This window comes from Xenia sp. Carnegie-2017, unplaced genomic scaffold, assembly GCF_021976095.1.
Source record: "Xenia sp. Carnegie-2017 unplaced genomic scaffold, XeniaSp_v1 HiC_scaffold_25, whole genome shotgun sequence".
In the NCBI taxonomy this organism is placed as follows: domain Eukaryota; kingdom Metazoa; phylum Cnidaria; class Anthozoa; order Malacalcyonacea; family Xeniidae; genus Xenia; species Xenia sp. Carnegie-2017.
The window spans coordinates 3,292,482-3,307,559 of record NW_025813488.1 but is presented as its reverse complement, the minus strand read 5'-3'; the positions used below and the strand labels follow the sequence as shown (position 1 = coordinate 3,307,559).

The following is a 15,078-nucleotide window of genomic DNA, read 5'->3' as shown; positions in this document are numbered from 1 at the left end:
GATGCTGATGGCGCTACGAGGAGGATGCTGATGGCCTACGAGGAGGATGCTGATGGCGCTACGAGGAGGATGCTGATGGCGTTACGAGGAGGATGCTGATGGAGCGACGAAGAGGATGCTGATGGAGCGACGAAGAAGATGCTGATGGAGCAACGAAGAGGATGCTGATGGAGCGACGAAGATGATGCTGACGGAGAGACGGGGAGCATGCTGATGGAGAACAAGATGAAAAACAAGATGAGGTATAAATATTTTTTTATTTGTTTCACTGACTTGTAGCTTAGTGACTTCAGTCTTTTTTCAGGTTTATGTGTTTGTTTTTATTGTGTCGCTAATTTGTTCTTTGGCTATCTTTTAGATTTTTAAGAAATCTTGGATTTTGAGAAAGCATATATACTCTGTTGAATTCGGCGTATTCTTACTAAGTCAGAGAGTTCCCTCGCTCTCTGACTTAGAAAACGAATTTTGTGGTAAAGTATTTCAAAGTAGGCTCCTGCCACCTATTTTGGAATAATGTTGTACAAATTTCCATTAGGTAATGATTTTAGAATAATAATGTTGTTTGAAAAGCATTTATGCCGTGATGAATAAATAACATCCATCGGTAGTTTTGAAACGAATGTCAGCTTAAAATATGCATATGTATTTAAATTAAAACATGGTCACCATGCCAGCAAGTGTCAGCGTTTGATAAATGTTTTTCGAAATACGCTTTTCAATGCAATATGGAAATTTGTCATCATAACGTCACAAAATCGCTGTTTCGTAATAACAAAGACGCAATTTTAACAAATATTTAATGATGTTTGGGGCTGTTTTCATTCAACCGTAGATATAGTGTGTTTGCTTTTGACGTCATATAGGCCATGTTGGGAGAGTACATGAGAGTGTCGAAGCTCAGCAGAGCATAAAATTAGCAGAAATTCTTTTCACTGTAGGAATTTTTCCCCAACATGGCGACTGATGAAAACAATTTAGAGGAAGAAATCATTAAGGTGTAAAATGATTTTTTCATCAGCTGGCAATCATTTAGGACTTTTCACAGTATTTTTAATTCACGAAAATTTACATAAAACGTACAAAATGACATACCTCGCAACAAGTATAAAACATGTGAAAATTGATCATCAAATTTACTGGCATTTCCCCAGTATAGTAGCGGCGTCTTCTTTCATGTTTAGAGATTGTTTTACACCTCAATGTTTTCTACTCTCATGTCCTTAGACGCAAAATGAAAATTTACATCTGTAATCTAATGTATGATAAACTTAAGTATAAATTTAAGAGAAAGGAACTTCTCGAACGATTTCAAGTAATATGTAAGTTTTAGCAAGTAAAAATGTTCGTACAATAAATTATAAAAAACTATGACTTGTGATGGGTTTGTTGTTTCATGGCAAGACTCTTTCTTTCTTATTCATCAAAATCAACTTGAATATCGCAGTTTTTCCCTCTATGGTCGTTAAACCTAAAGTCATAGACAAGCAAACAGGAACAATATGTTACTTTGTCTTACAACGTATTGTTGTCAAATTATCTTTTTCTCATTTTCTGGCATATTTATGAAATGGGGAATGAAATATACATTGAATAACAGTTCCATTTGACTTATTAAAAACAACATTGCAGTGAGTATGTGGTCAAGTCATATTTAACATATCTAATTGTCTATCGTATTCTTTAACATCGACATGATATCGTTTACATAGAAGAATGTCATGTGACTGATGTTTTAGCCATATATCTTTATCTGGTGAAGTCAAATTGGCAAGTCGATACAGTTGAATTGAACCAAGCTAAAGTGTGCATGTAGCTTGTATTTATATTAACTGCTATTTTTCCAACAAAATGATATGCGCTGCAAGTTATTCGGAGGGCAAAGAAATAAACTGTAAAGAGTAAAATAAAACCATTTTTTTTAATAATTCCTGCGGAAGAACACGATGAATTTTTGCTAAAGATAATTATTTGAAAACCAATTAATCTCTTTGTCTTTCCCTTTATCCCATCCTATTAGGATTGCTAAAATGAATCATTTGCTGCTACCATTAAGTTCTGTTTACTCCATACTCTTGTGTAAAACCACTAACAGTTATTTTCAAACATCATGTCAAAAACACCAGAAACTTCTTAATTACCCCTTAATTATCCTTTTAAATTACGCTAATAATCAAAAATTGCATCATATGTTGTAGGCATATACATATTTCTAGGGTTTATCGCTCTTGCAATATATTTACCTAAAGCATATAAAAACACTACATGATAATTCAAACAAAAAACTAGTACAACGTACTTTAAACGTTCCTTTTTTTTAAGAGTTCAATGCGAGAATTTAATTGTACCATTTTCGACCTTATGAACTTTTGCTTTAGTCTGAGGACATTGGAAGGATTAACTATTGGAGAAGAAATTATATAATCTGATTTTGATATAAGAAATAATAACCCTTGCAAGACACTGGAAGTCCACTCCACCCCCCTTTACCCATTTCTGAAAAATATTTTTTTGTTCATAAAGAATATCTTCAGAGGTCATTCATTTCTGTTTTGCATGGATGTGAATAAATATTCCATGTAGAACAACACCGAAAAACGGACCAAAGGCCGCCAGAATAAAAGCCTGGAAGGTTGGAAGGCTGTAACCAAAGATTTTCAAACCTTGTGCTGTTTTGACGTATTTACACATGCGTCTTATGGCGTACATATGGAAGAAGATGTATCCTTTTTTTTCTTGCTCTTCTAAATCACAGTCCTCGATAACTTGATAGGCTTGGTTTAAGCGGTTTTGAAGGCGAACCATCAAACCAATAGGAAACAAGTAAAGCAACAATGATTCAAGTGTCTTCATGATGGTTTTAACCAGAAATGTATTTATACTTTTTTCCGCAAATTTCTGTATCACCTCATTCGGATTGTCGTCTGACGTAGAATTCAACATAACTCGTCCTTGCACGTTGCTCATTACCAATGTTTTTAATGTTTCTGCCTCGTTGTTGCTTTTGCTTTTTGTCGCTGGCATACTTTTCAAAATCTTCAAGAATCTTGCCGAATTTAACATCTTAAAATTGAATGTAGTACGTGTAGTAGTTATTAATGATTGCATATCAATAAATTTAGAGAGCAACGTAAATATGACGAAACATACTACAAAATAATATATATTAGGAAATTTGATTTACCAAGAATGCGTCTATCTATGAATTTTACAAACCTGAAACGGTATAGTTTTGGAAACTGTACTATTATTGGGACCATCAATCGTCACTTTAATCTGCTCAACGCAAGCTGCCACTCCAACAAAGAATGAGGTCAGTAAGAGCAAAAAATGCAACATGAGAAACAATTGGAAGGCAAATCCAGTTTTACGAATAGCTGTTTTTATTTTGCAGAACTTTTTCCTCGCTTCATTCTCGCCACTGCTGATAACGTCGTGGTTTATTGCAGGGGGATCTAAAATTGAGCCATGATTCAAAAGAATTACTGAGAAATTGCAATGTATTCTGACAATTCAATGACTTGTTGAGGAAACTTTATCATTGTTATAAAGCAATGGACGATGTAAGAAAAATATTTAAGAAGAAGGGCGAGGATTATACTCAGTGTATGGAAGAAACACAGGCTGTCTGCTCAAATTCGATGGTGAATCAATGATCAGAGCAATTTATTAGAGTTTTATATATCACAGCAAAGACAAAAGTGTTTGGAGTGTGTTAGTGTCAACAGTTACAGAACAATTTTTCAACTTACAAGACAACTTTTATTGTGTCGTGTAGGTGGAAAAATTGTAAATTTACAAGTAAATTTGCAATGTGTAAGAAAAATCTTAAAAAAATTCGTCAGTTTTGAAGCAGGTCAATAACTCTTACATCTTTTCATCTTTTATCGACACGTTATATGCAAAACGTGCTTGTCCAAGACTTGTCTTATCTCGTGACCTCTGCAGTGAGGGCATTTCCGTTTCGAAATTTGATATTTTATACCATAACTAAACGCTTTATAAGAAATATTGACATGGCAAATATGAGCCGAATATTCAAATTTTGCCGTCACATATTACTTTGTGAAGGTTGTCCTATTAAGCGTGAAAATAAAGTGAAATGTTTCAGTTTTCAAATAAACGAAAAAACTACGTTATTTTGCATGTCAGTTTTACAAACTTTGTTTAGTCTACCTTGGTTATGTAGATCTTTATCTTGTAGATCTTCGTCTTGTAGATCTTCGTCTTGTTGGACTTCTCTTGTTTGTACGACAATGTTTGCTTTAAATTCTTCAACCATACAACAAAGAATGTACAATGTGGTACAGAGGAGAAGAAAGATGGGTGAAGCAAAAAAGCGGTCAAAAAGCCGGAGAAGACAGTCTACAAAGATTGCTACAGCAATATCATGAGTTATCTGGAAATCTATTTCCACTAAACTTGTAATTGCATTTGCAATGCACATCACTATGATTAAGAAGCCCAAAATTCGAACAAACCACCTCACTCTTGAGCAGTCTTTCTCTTTGAGGACAACATTTCCTTCTTCGAACAGTTTGGACCAAATGGATGAAGTGAAGATAATGCCCAGCAAACAAGTCACGAGCCAACGAAGCTCCCAAATTGCATCATCGACGGTTGTTAGTGGGTACATGTAGAAATAATTTTTGATACCTCTTAAACACAATGGATGACGGCAGTGAAACATATCCAAAACATATAAGATATAAAGGATTGTATAAATCATGATTACTGCCTTAATAAAGAAAGATACAATTCCTTTGGTGTATAAACGCCGATGATTATGTGTCAATGGCCAAAACTGTCCTGTGAACATCATGTAGATTTTAAGTTGCAATAATGGATCTTTTTTGACATTTCTTGGTTCACAATGAACGTATGGAACGGAGTCACCTGCTTTGAACGGCATATTTCAAATGAATGGAGATTTGCGATACATAAATTTATACCAAATGTACTTGTTTCATTCTCACTAATTCTCGGAATTTTCCACTTCTAGGATCATGTGATCGTCATGAATCATTGGGGGCAAAGAGCAACATTGTTTCAAACCATTGCAAAGAAACATACGCCCGATAGCGTCATCCTGAGAAATCGTTTAATTCCTCTTGAGAATTATTTCTTAACATTTCTGCTTTTCTGGTTGTATGAATTCAACTTTTTAGACTGGTATGAGGTAATATATTATAATGAAGGAATACTTGGAATCACATCCAGCTACTAAGATGAAATCAGTGATATTATACGTAACTTCATTTCTATGAAAAGCCTATTATAACTAGAATCTGAACGACGGGGACACGGGGGTATTATGACGTTTTTATAGTTTCCATGCCTCAGCAAATTTTATTATGATCAAGGCGTCAAGGCAATAATTGACTTGCGACACTAGGTGAAAGAATTTGATAAATATTCAAAACTTTCAACAGTTAATAACAGAATGTAAACAAAAAATGTATATAACATGAATAAATACGTTAGTTTACCTTAATACACATAGTTTGAATGCAAAGGTTACAAATAAATTACCAGCAAACTGTCTAACGTCACGTTCGAAAATATAAAAGTTTTAAACTTAAGTCAATAAAAACCGATGACAGATAATTAAAAATGTTTTTAAATATCAATGCTTAGTCGTTTGTTTTTGAAGTTTCGATTTCGGTTTCAACCAGACATGACACTTCGCACAAATTCTTCGTAATTCACTTGTCCTTTCTGTTCCAAACCACTTGTCAACATGTCGACGTCTTCAATGGTCAATTTATCTCCTAATGTAGTCAAAACTTGTCGAAGTTCAGCACAACTGATATTCCCAGAGCAATCCTTATCGAAAACACGGAGGCATTCAACGAATTCTTGAGGTTTAACTTTCCTCGATTTTTGCTTGCAAGAAAGTGCAATTGGTATAAGATCTTCGTGTGTTATACGCTTGTTTCCAGAAGGATCAAGTTGAACAAGAAATTTCTGAACTTCACTTTCTGTAGGATTCTCACCGATCGCTCGTAGGATATCAGCTAAAGCACTAGAATCAACTTTTCCATCACCCATAGTATCATATAAATCTATAGCATCTTTCAATGCATTTATATCACGTTCGCTTAACGAAGACATTTCTGATTTCTTTCAGAGGCAGAGCAGTTGACTCATACAATTTCCTTGTTTACAGCACAACGGTTCATACATAAATATTAAATGTGGAATGTGAACGAATATTTAATTAGGTATGTGTTATTCGATTTACTTGAATAGTTGGAGGATAATAATGAATATGAGAGAAATCCTTTGCTGTTAAAGTACGCACGTAACGTTTTAATCTAATTCACCTAAATATTTGGCAGAAATAAAAACAGAAAATAGATATTTTGTTCACCATTCTACAATTTTATTTTGATAATAATGACCTCCTACGCAGTTCTTGTCTTAGGTTAGCTGTGTCAAGATGGCGGTCGACGTGGCAATTAAATTGCAATCACCATTCATGAATATTTACTAGAATCAAGTGATTTAGTAGTGATGCGAGTATTTTGTACGAAATGAAAGGACTTCATTAAGATGCCATTCATGGAAGGGGCGCTTTGGAAGTGGACAAATTATGTTACTGGTATATAACTTTATCTTTCGATAGAAGTTTATATATTAAATAATTAAGTGGGTGGAATTTCTTAAGGATACATTCTTTTCACGGTTCCATTTTGTGCACCTGCAAAGCTCTCATTATTTCATATGCTATAGCCTACGCAGGTGGTCAATACTTTTAGGTCAAAGTGGATTGGTGTGGTTTACCAAAAAAATGTAGATTCGCTTATTGAGATATCACTGGTGTTTAGAATCAATTTTAAATTTGGTTAGTCCCTGAGTCAAATTTTTTCTTTGGAAGAGAGAATTAGTATGGGAATCAAATCAAATAGTATGGTGTCATAACTGCTACTACTGTTAGCACTTAACGAAAACTACCATATATATATATGTATACCATGATTTCTTTCTTAATGTATTTCAATTTCATTAATTTACTATGGAAAATGTTTATGATTTTAACTGTTGGACAATGAAACATGAAGCAATATAGCAGCTGTGTTGTTTCTGATAAACATATTTCATGTATTTCAACATTCAATATATTTTTGTTCTGTATTTATGGTAAAGGTTGGCAACTACGATGGTTCGTATTAGATCATGGTGTTCTATCATATTACAAGTCACAGGATGATGTCAAGCTGGGCAGCCGGGGCTCTGTGAAAATGGGTTGTTGTGATGTAACAGGTTTGTGTGTACAGATGATTTCATGTAAAATGTTTCACATGTTAAAAATCTTCCAAACTTAACTTTCATGTTTTAAGCTAATCTTTCTTGTTTGATTTGTTATTAGCACAATCAGGTGATCCCCTTAAGATCATCCTTAAGTTCCCTCCTGATCATTATATGTACCTTAAAGCCACCACAGCAAGTGAAAGACAACAATGGGTTGTTGCCTTGGGGTCATCGAAAGCATGTCTCACACTTGGAAACCATGGAGATTCTATACCGACAAATCAAGGTATCTTCATTCCTTTCAGTATTCTATCTTGTATATGTTTCCCTGGGTTTGTTTCTTTTACCATAAGTATGATTACAGTGAAATGCCACATTTTCAAAAATTTTTTGCTTAAACTCAAATTGTGAAGGTTTTGAGACTTTGTCCTTGAGTTTGACTTTCCTTTTGGATGGTTGGATCCTCAGGGTGTAGCATTTAAGTGGCTAAAACATAAAGTTTACTCAATGAACATAGAGTTTAATATACAGTGTGCGAATTACTTCAGAAAAAACGATGTGCAATTTTTTTGACAAAAGTGTTTCTTTAGAGGCATAATCAAAGCGATATTATGTTAATTATTATACAGTGCTAATTGCTAAATTAATATTTTCAAACTTGAACAAATTCATATGATTTACTACAGTGTTTTTTGTTAAAACTGCTGATTTTTGCACACCGTTTGAAAAAGTGATGTGCAATTGTTTTCATTTTAGCTAAAACGATGTGCAAATTGCACATTGCACACCGTTAATTCGCACACTGGTATTATACATAATGAAAATATATTTTACTTTCAGCCAATGAATCTGATGATTCTGTGAACCCAGAGAAAGCTCTACATAAAAGAATGTCCGAAATACATGTATGCAGAAACATTTTACTTGATCAAATAAGTGCAATCAAGAATTTATGTGATAATAAAGACACAACTCAGGTATGACGTATGTAGTCATTAAAGCTAACATTTGACAGTAAACATTTTATGACATTACATTTCACATTCAGGAGTTCCACGAGGCAGGGACTCTACTCTCTGCAACTTGTGATGCATTTTTAATTAATCTTGAGGCTTGTGTCAAGATCTCTGAACACAAGTTTGGATCAGGTGAGAATTATTTATGGCAGTTGTTTGTGAATGTGATTTACAGAGTATTGATTTTATGGGAGGAGAGGGTGGAGTTTTATTTAATTAAAGACAGTTAACTACACCTCCTACCCCTTCAGAACAACATTCTGTTGAGTCAGGTATGTGTCAGTACATTGGTTAACTGAAAGATGTTTTAAAGTAACATTGTATAGTTTTATTTTCAAGGGCTGAATCATAAAAATTTATCCCTATGTTGACAGTTTATCTTGCTCTACTTGCTGATTGCTTGCTAATATTTTGTGATTAAAAATCATTAGCCGTGATCGTAATCATAATCACTTACGTAAATCGTGATCGTAATCATAATCATTTACGTAAATCGTGATCGTAAATCTCAATGTTTGTTATTCAATCATTTAGGAACGCCATTGTCTTCACCACTGTCTCCTGTCGTCAACCATGACAAGGTAACACGAACACTTTACTCCAAATCATGTCATTTTAGTGTCTGTAATCAAAGTCTTCTATATATATTTTCTTTAAAGAATCATTTGCATCGTGTGGCTGCCCATTCTCACGAAAATCAAAGGTGGAAACAGAATTATATATTTTCCCTCGTATAATGTTCTACATATCGCGAAATGTTTTTAGAGCGTGTGCTGCGTTATTTTGATTCATCATTGAGTAAACTTTAAGTTTTAGCCACTTAAATGTTACACCCTGAGCTCACGTAAGGTTTTTATAAAAATCATTGCATCTACTTCATGCTGTGTTGTAACTCTTTACTCCCTAAAACGAAAATAAGTTTTTAATGCATCAGGCTTGTGTCACATAAAACTGTGTCGTTTTCAATTCACGACTCACAGCAGACTTAGAAATCGTCTAAACTAGAAACAACGACGTGTAAAGCTTCATGAAATAATAATAATAATGATTTTGACTTTCATATATTTACTTATGTAAAGCATTTTTTAGAAAAGTAATTACAATATCATTTTTACATCTGTTAGTAATAGATCAGCTCAAAGAACATCATCAAATTCAACTCTACAGAACGGTATGTAATCGTTGATCTTTTACAAAGAAATAAAGAAATTACAAGTGAACATCACAAATCGTTTTTTTTGACATAAACTGAATCTGTCGTCATTGAAATCTGTTAAACACCAAGCTCTTCTTTATTAAGCAAGGTCTTTATGAAAAAGGGGGAATGTTTCATGTTTTCGTTGACATAACAAGCTGAACATTATAACTTACATTACAAACTGCATCAACTGTGGTTGCTATCACATTATACATACGTATTTTTCTTACTTTAGGTTTTGAAGAAAAAGGAGGAGCCAAAAACTTTATGAAAAATGAAAAACTTACGAAAAGTGGTGAAGGCGATCATACAAGAACTGATCTTGCGACTAATTTAGATGAAAGCTTTGCTCAGGAATTAAAAATAAAAGAAATAGAAACACAGCCAACGATATTTTCAACGGCTCCAAACAGGTAGTTCTTAGTAAAGAAATTGCTTTTGTAACCAATTGTTTGTAAGTCTGAGAATTTCATCCTCTCCATCCCACTCAAAATCTATATCCTTCAAACACCATCATATTCTCCAACATCTTTTCAACGCCCTCCCCTCACTCTCAATATTAAATCCTTTTAAACCTTCTCCATCCCCACTCAGTACTTACATCTTCCTAAATTCCCCCAACATCCCACCAAATGTGATCTAGCAAAAAATTGAATGATATTTATTGAATCATTTCCATCCAGATTCACAGACATAAACATGTTAAAAAATAACCATATTCCTACGAAACCATTTCTACTGGCATGTAATTCAATTTTGCCTATTTTTGGTGAGTAAAAAGCGAATCTTATCTTCATATACATTGAAATTATGATGTAGAGTTTTTTCCTACTGGCAGAAAATGTAATTAATCACATGACTTTTTCAGATGTCCTTGGCCGTACCGCATTTGCTCCAGTTAAGATGGACATTAGCGGGAATATAAAGGTTTGTGAAGATTTACCACAAAAAAAATTTTTTCATATTTAATATTCAGTGTAAGCAAAGTTTAGTCTTTTCATGAGAGGAGACCTAAAGAGAAAGGAAAGCCGTAACAGATTCTTAAGGCCAGTTTTAAATTTAAGATATACCACATTAATTTCTTATACCTACCAACTTGCAGAAATTGACTTCGAAATACGATAATGACCCGACATCTTGCTCAACTCTTCAAGCTATGATCGGTGTCGAAATCCATTCCAATACATGTAATGTAAAGAACTCGGCAACTGATGCTCTTTTATGGCTAAAAAGGTTGGTCATCTGGGTCTTTTTCATTAATATCACAACTTTTGAATGAAGTTTTAGAAAGACATGCTGACGGTGTTTAGGGTATAAGGTAGCTATTTACACTGTCAGTTAAATATTTGTACTCAGAGGTGCTATATTAAAATTTTTCATGGCGTTTAACCAGTCATAAACTTTAGTAAACATTGAAAATTTTAAAATAATTTTTATTATTGTTATTGTTGTATTATTTGTTCACTCAGAGCGTTGGAGTTTACAAATGTCTTTCTTCTTGAAATCAACAAAGGTGAACGTGAATTGGTCGTTGTTGCTTGTAAGTAGAAGTTTTATATGATTTGAGCGTGGGTGGGTGGAGGGTTGAGAGTGTTTGTGACCAAATTTATGTTCTTTGGGGGGTGGCGAGGGGTGGCAAACTTTGAAACTTGGTGTATAAAGGAATCCCCTACTCCCCATTCTTTATAAAAGCTATTTCATACTGTAATGTTATATCATTGTTTCTTTATAGCCAATGCATACTCCAAAACTTTACGAAAATATCACGGTTGGATGGTGAGAGGTATGTTTGCGGTAAGTAATGATACATTCCTTTCATGTCGTTACATAACAGTCTCACGAGACGGTCCGATCACTAGCCGATTGTTTCACGACGATGTCACAATAAAATCGATAGCCGAGCTTGTAAAGCTTACGAACGTCTAACTTTAGACATTTTTACTATGTATATTCTCCAATTAAGATGGCAGTCAAGGCTGTGCCTTACTGGAAGGATTTCGTCAAGGCACTCGGCTCAACTGAAAGCGGTATAGCCCCGGAGAATGATGTACTTCATGACATCGAGACATTTACAATTACACTGACACCGATACTTGAGCGGATGAATGCGTTTTATAGGGAAAATAATTTGGATAGTAATGCTACTGTTTGAATATTTATTTTGTGAGCAGAAAATGCATTAGCAATTTTACAGACTATTGCATTATGACCCCCTCCCGTGAAGTGATTATTATTTATGTTTATTCCGGAGGGATATGAGACTTATGGAATATTTGTCTTGTAAAGAAATAACACTATAACATGTAGAAAAGTATTGATATGGAAACAAAAATATAGGTGAATTAATCCCTCTGATTGACTAGAATTTATGAAAGCTTAGTTCTTTGAATGGTGCCATCTCAATCGTTAAGCACTTTAACCACCAAAAGCATGTCAAAGAAATTTGAGAAAATTTACGCACTGGCATTAGTAATTATCTTAACTAAATCAAGTGGGAATGCCTCACTTTAGCACAAATATTAAGAATATTACGGTGTGTTGCGTCGTTTGATAAATTTAAAAGTGACTTTTATGAGAGGTGGAAATTTGCTCTTCATTCGTCCTTCATTCATTCATCAATAAACCATTTGTATATTGTAGCCATAAGAACAGTTATCACGCCAAAGCTTGCTCCTAGTAAAGTATAAAGTTTGCAAAGGTTGATATTCTACGATACTTATGCAACGAGCAAAACTGGATCCTTTCAACTTACCTATAATTTGAAACGATTTATTGGACTTAATTTCATCACTTTTATCATCAACGTTGCGAGTCGCTCTCTCATCGTCAAAACAATCCAACAGATTAATTTTTTCATCTAAAAGGAATAAAAATCCTCTTCACAAACTTATTGCTTTTCTCAGTCCAAAGAATCTTCAACCTCCTTTAATAAAATCACAATCTTTTATGCAGGCTAACATTTTATTACCTGGAAAACTTTCTGGGAAGAGCAAATCGTTTTGATCGACAGAAGCTCCCAAAAGTTCCAAAATTCTGTTTAAAACATCCTCGATATTTTCGTATTTAAACACATAATCCGAAAAATGTATATGCCCGCGGCACATTGGGGAAAATATTCTTCTAGGTAGTTCTAACATGACAAGAGGTTTATTTTCTGTTTCATCCATAACATCTAGAGAGTGGAACTCGTTATTATGAAACTGAGTGTATCTTAAATTTTGTTCACACAGTTTAAATTACTCGTCGTCTAATAATGACATTACATGCCTTCTTTCTCGCTTTTATAAGTTTCATCTAAATCTTCACAGAGTAGGCGAAGTCTTGTAAGAACGCTACGAATAATGTCGCATTTTATAGCCTATTTAATTACACAATGAAATAATTTGGTTTAATGTCATGCAGTTTTGGTACCGGAAATCAAAGTTTAAATGGTAGTGATTTCTTTGATAACAGCACAAGTTTGCTTGGGTATGACTAAAACATGCTTACGTACATTAATAGCATCTTTAACTGTTGATTTGGCATTGAGATACGCCATCGTTTCTATCTTGCCAAACAGCATAGTCCTTTGACCGCTGCATTTATTGATATCGGGCTCACATTCATCCTATAAAGATTTTGCATTAATTGCGTACATTATCTGGACGAAGGAAGTTTTTGATCGGCGTTTAGTTCCCACTCAATCATAATAATGTTGAATACACGAGCTAGGAATCGGAATCCAGTACATGAAATCACAATACCCCTAGATGATGGCATTCACCTCATAAATATTCTTTACCTTTTTAATGTAAAGTTGTATGGTTCTTGGCAAACTTTTCTCTGATCTTGAGTTACCTTTCTGAGAAATGAAAAGCGTCTGTATATTGGTTTATAGGTATAGTCTGTTTATAGACTGTTTATTGGTATATATAGTCTTTTTATTGCTATTGGTATAGATAGGTAAACACAAGTTGGCCCTTAGGTAGTTGGGGTGTATTCAAAACATACTCTTGATGATTCATATCAACGTTTTTATGCTGGAAATACATGTTTGGTAAATGTTGATCGTCCAGGTTAGTGCAGTATTAAGAAGGACTGTTGGTGTTGATGTTGACTGACGTTTCGACATGATTTGACCATGAAGATGACTACCGCTAAGGTTGTGGAAACGTCAGTCAACAGTAACACCAACAGTCCTTCTCGGGAGTCACGACTGTACTAACCTGGACTATCTATATCTACAAACATGTATAAATCATCCCAGCTTCAAACCATTCACTTTTTAAGGAAAGACGTGTTTAGTAAAAGGTGTTCACTGTAATTGAGATTACTGGTTTATCCATGACGAGTGATTGTTCTTCCTTCGTTATAACTCCATCGAGCGTTGCCAAGCTCTTTGATATATTTAAGAGTTTCGGCATCACTGCTGCCTGTAATCATAGGAAGACCCTTTAGTTATTAAGTGTATCGTACAATCAGATTGATTTGTAAAACGTATTGTGGTAAATTGTTAGAACCTTCATGTCGGAAAAACGATTTTTCCCTTTTCTTTGTAAGATAAAGTCCCACTCTAGGTTTATTGTGCTTTTAACTTCAATCCATTTTGATATAAATTTTTGATATTTGAATTCAGCTGGTTCCATGTTTGCCTAGAATATATCATCATGTAGTTAGTTACTCTGCACTTTAAGCATGGAAAGAATGGTTTTAATCAAAGTAAGTCGGATAAAGTCTTACTTTGTTGTCAGATACATCAATATTGTAGCATGTTGTTCTTTGGAAAATGTTAAGGACAAGATTGTTTTTTGTTAAAAGACCTTGTTTAACAAATGACATGAGAGAAAACATTGTACGGTGAAGAACGCAAAAGAAACATTTTTCTCGTTAAATAAGTTCTTCATGGCTTGGATTCCTATCTCCTAATTTCTAAATTCTATTCTTTAAATCCTTGATTTTTCAGCCATTACATTCTTTTGAACTCCGAAATTCTATGACATGGATTATGGATTCCAAATCTAGAATGAAGTTGTGATTGACAATAACTATTTATTTGGGCGAATAAACACATTTGCGTGTCTAGTGCTTAAAAACTACTCCATTTAAAAGATACTTCTTTGTGTTACAACAAACATGAAAAAGCACTGCTTTAGAATGTTCCTGTAGGTTCCATTTCGTTAGTGGGAGCTCATTTGATAAGAACTTTTGTACAGCGTATAACGTTTGTCTTAATTTAGCTTGAAGTTTGCTTCGTGCCTCGGTTGGTCCAAATATAAATATACCAAGGATATTTAGACCACCAACCAACATTGAGTTGACCTAGAACAAATTATTCTGTGTTGTGTCATGGTGTTGTATGTTTTCCTTAAAGATTTTTCTAAAATCTATATTTTGCACAACTTGTTGTCTTATCGTATTACGATAAGTGAACATTTCGAAGACGCTGAAAGCAATGGCTAAGACTGAAATACAGTGTAGCTGTACAACCCCCATTAATGGTGAAAAGAAAACTTTGAAACTTTGATCATCAACCTGCCAAGTGAACTGGTCAAAGAACGAATGATTAAAATAACAAACGTAAAGAACAAGTCTGGTTCAATTTGATATAAATACAGAGAACTGTAGTATCAACAG

General features: G+C 34.1%; 4 protein-coding genes across 5 annotated transcripts; 1 reads left to right on the top strand and 3 right to left on the bottom strand.

The window, feature by feature from the left end:
• Positions 1-1,032: 1,032 nt before the first annotated feature.
• On the bottom strand, positions 1,033-5,004 carry LOC124453309. Its single transcript, XM_047004100.1, has 3 exons — positions 4,174-5,004; positions 3,214-3,452; positions 1,033-3,060 (listed from the first exon to the last, which is right to left on the bottom strand). The coding sequence occupies exons 1-3, from the start codon at positions 4,907-4,909 to the stop codon at positions 2,539-2,541; spliced, it is 1,497 nt and encodes a 498-aa protein (XP_046860056.1). The 5' UTR covers positions 4,910-5,004; the 3' UTR covers positions 1,033-2,538.
• A 389-nt stretch (positions 5,005-5,393) lies between these two features.
• On the bottom strand, positions 5,394-6,178 carry LOC124453314 (myosin-2 essential light chain-like). The gene has a single exon (XM_047004107.1). It carries the CDS (start codon positions 6,109-6,111, stop codon positions 5,665-5,667), a length of 447 nt encoding a protein of 148 aa, XP_046860063.1. The 5' UTR covers positions 6,112-6,178; the 3' UTR covers positions 5,394-5,664.
• Positions 6,179-6,414: 236 nt separating this feature from the next.
• LOC124453310 (pleckstrin homology domain-containing family A member 8-like) lies at positions 6,415-12,351 on the top strand. 2 transcript variants are annotated; one of them, XM_047004102.1, is made up of 15 exons: positions 6,415-6,601; positions 7,147-7,263; positions 7,370-7,537; positions 8,092-8,228; positions 8,300-8,399; positions 8,802-8,848; positions 8,927-8,970; positions 9,392-9,438; positions 9,701-9,878; positions 10,149-10,234; positions 10,334-10,392; positions 10,568-10,698; positions 10,935-11,005; positions 11,198-11,259; positions 12,106-12,351. In XM_047004102.1, exons 1-15 carry the CDS (start codon positions 6,553-6,555, stop codon positions 12,109-12,111), a joined length of 1,302 nt encoding a protein of 433 aa, XP_046860058.1. In that variant the 5' UTR covers positions 6,415-6,552; the 3' UTR covers positions 12,112-12,351. The 2 variants fall into 2 exon arrangements, with proteins under 2 accessions (XP_046860058.1, XP_046860057.1); XM_047004101.1 differs by lacking the exon at positions 12,106-12,351 and adding an exon at positions 11,429-11,820 and having other exon boundaries at positions 6,418-6,601.
• Positions 11,608-14,995, bottom strand: LOC124453312 (protein odr-4 homolog). The gene is made up of 10 exons (XM_047004105.1): positions 14,558-14,995; positions 14,185-14,221; positions 13,965-14,096; positions 13,779-13,877; positions 13,247-13,306; positions 12,959-13,072; positions 12,733-12,823; positions 12,434-12,637; positions 12,218-12,322; positions 11,608-12,138 (listed from the first exon to the last, which is right to left on the bottom strand). Exons 1-10 carry the CDS (start codon positions 14,752-14,754, stop codon positions 12,074-12,076), a joined length of 1,104 nt encoding a protein of 367 aa, XP_046860061.1. The 5' UTR covers positions 14,755-14,995; the 3' UTR covers positions 11,608-12,073.
• Between the last annotated feature and the right edge of the window lie 83 nt (positions 14,996-15,078).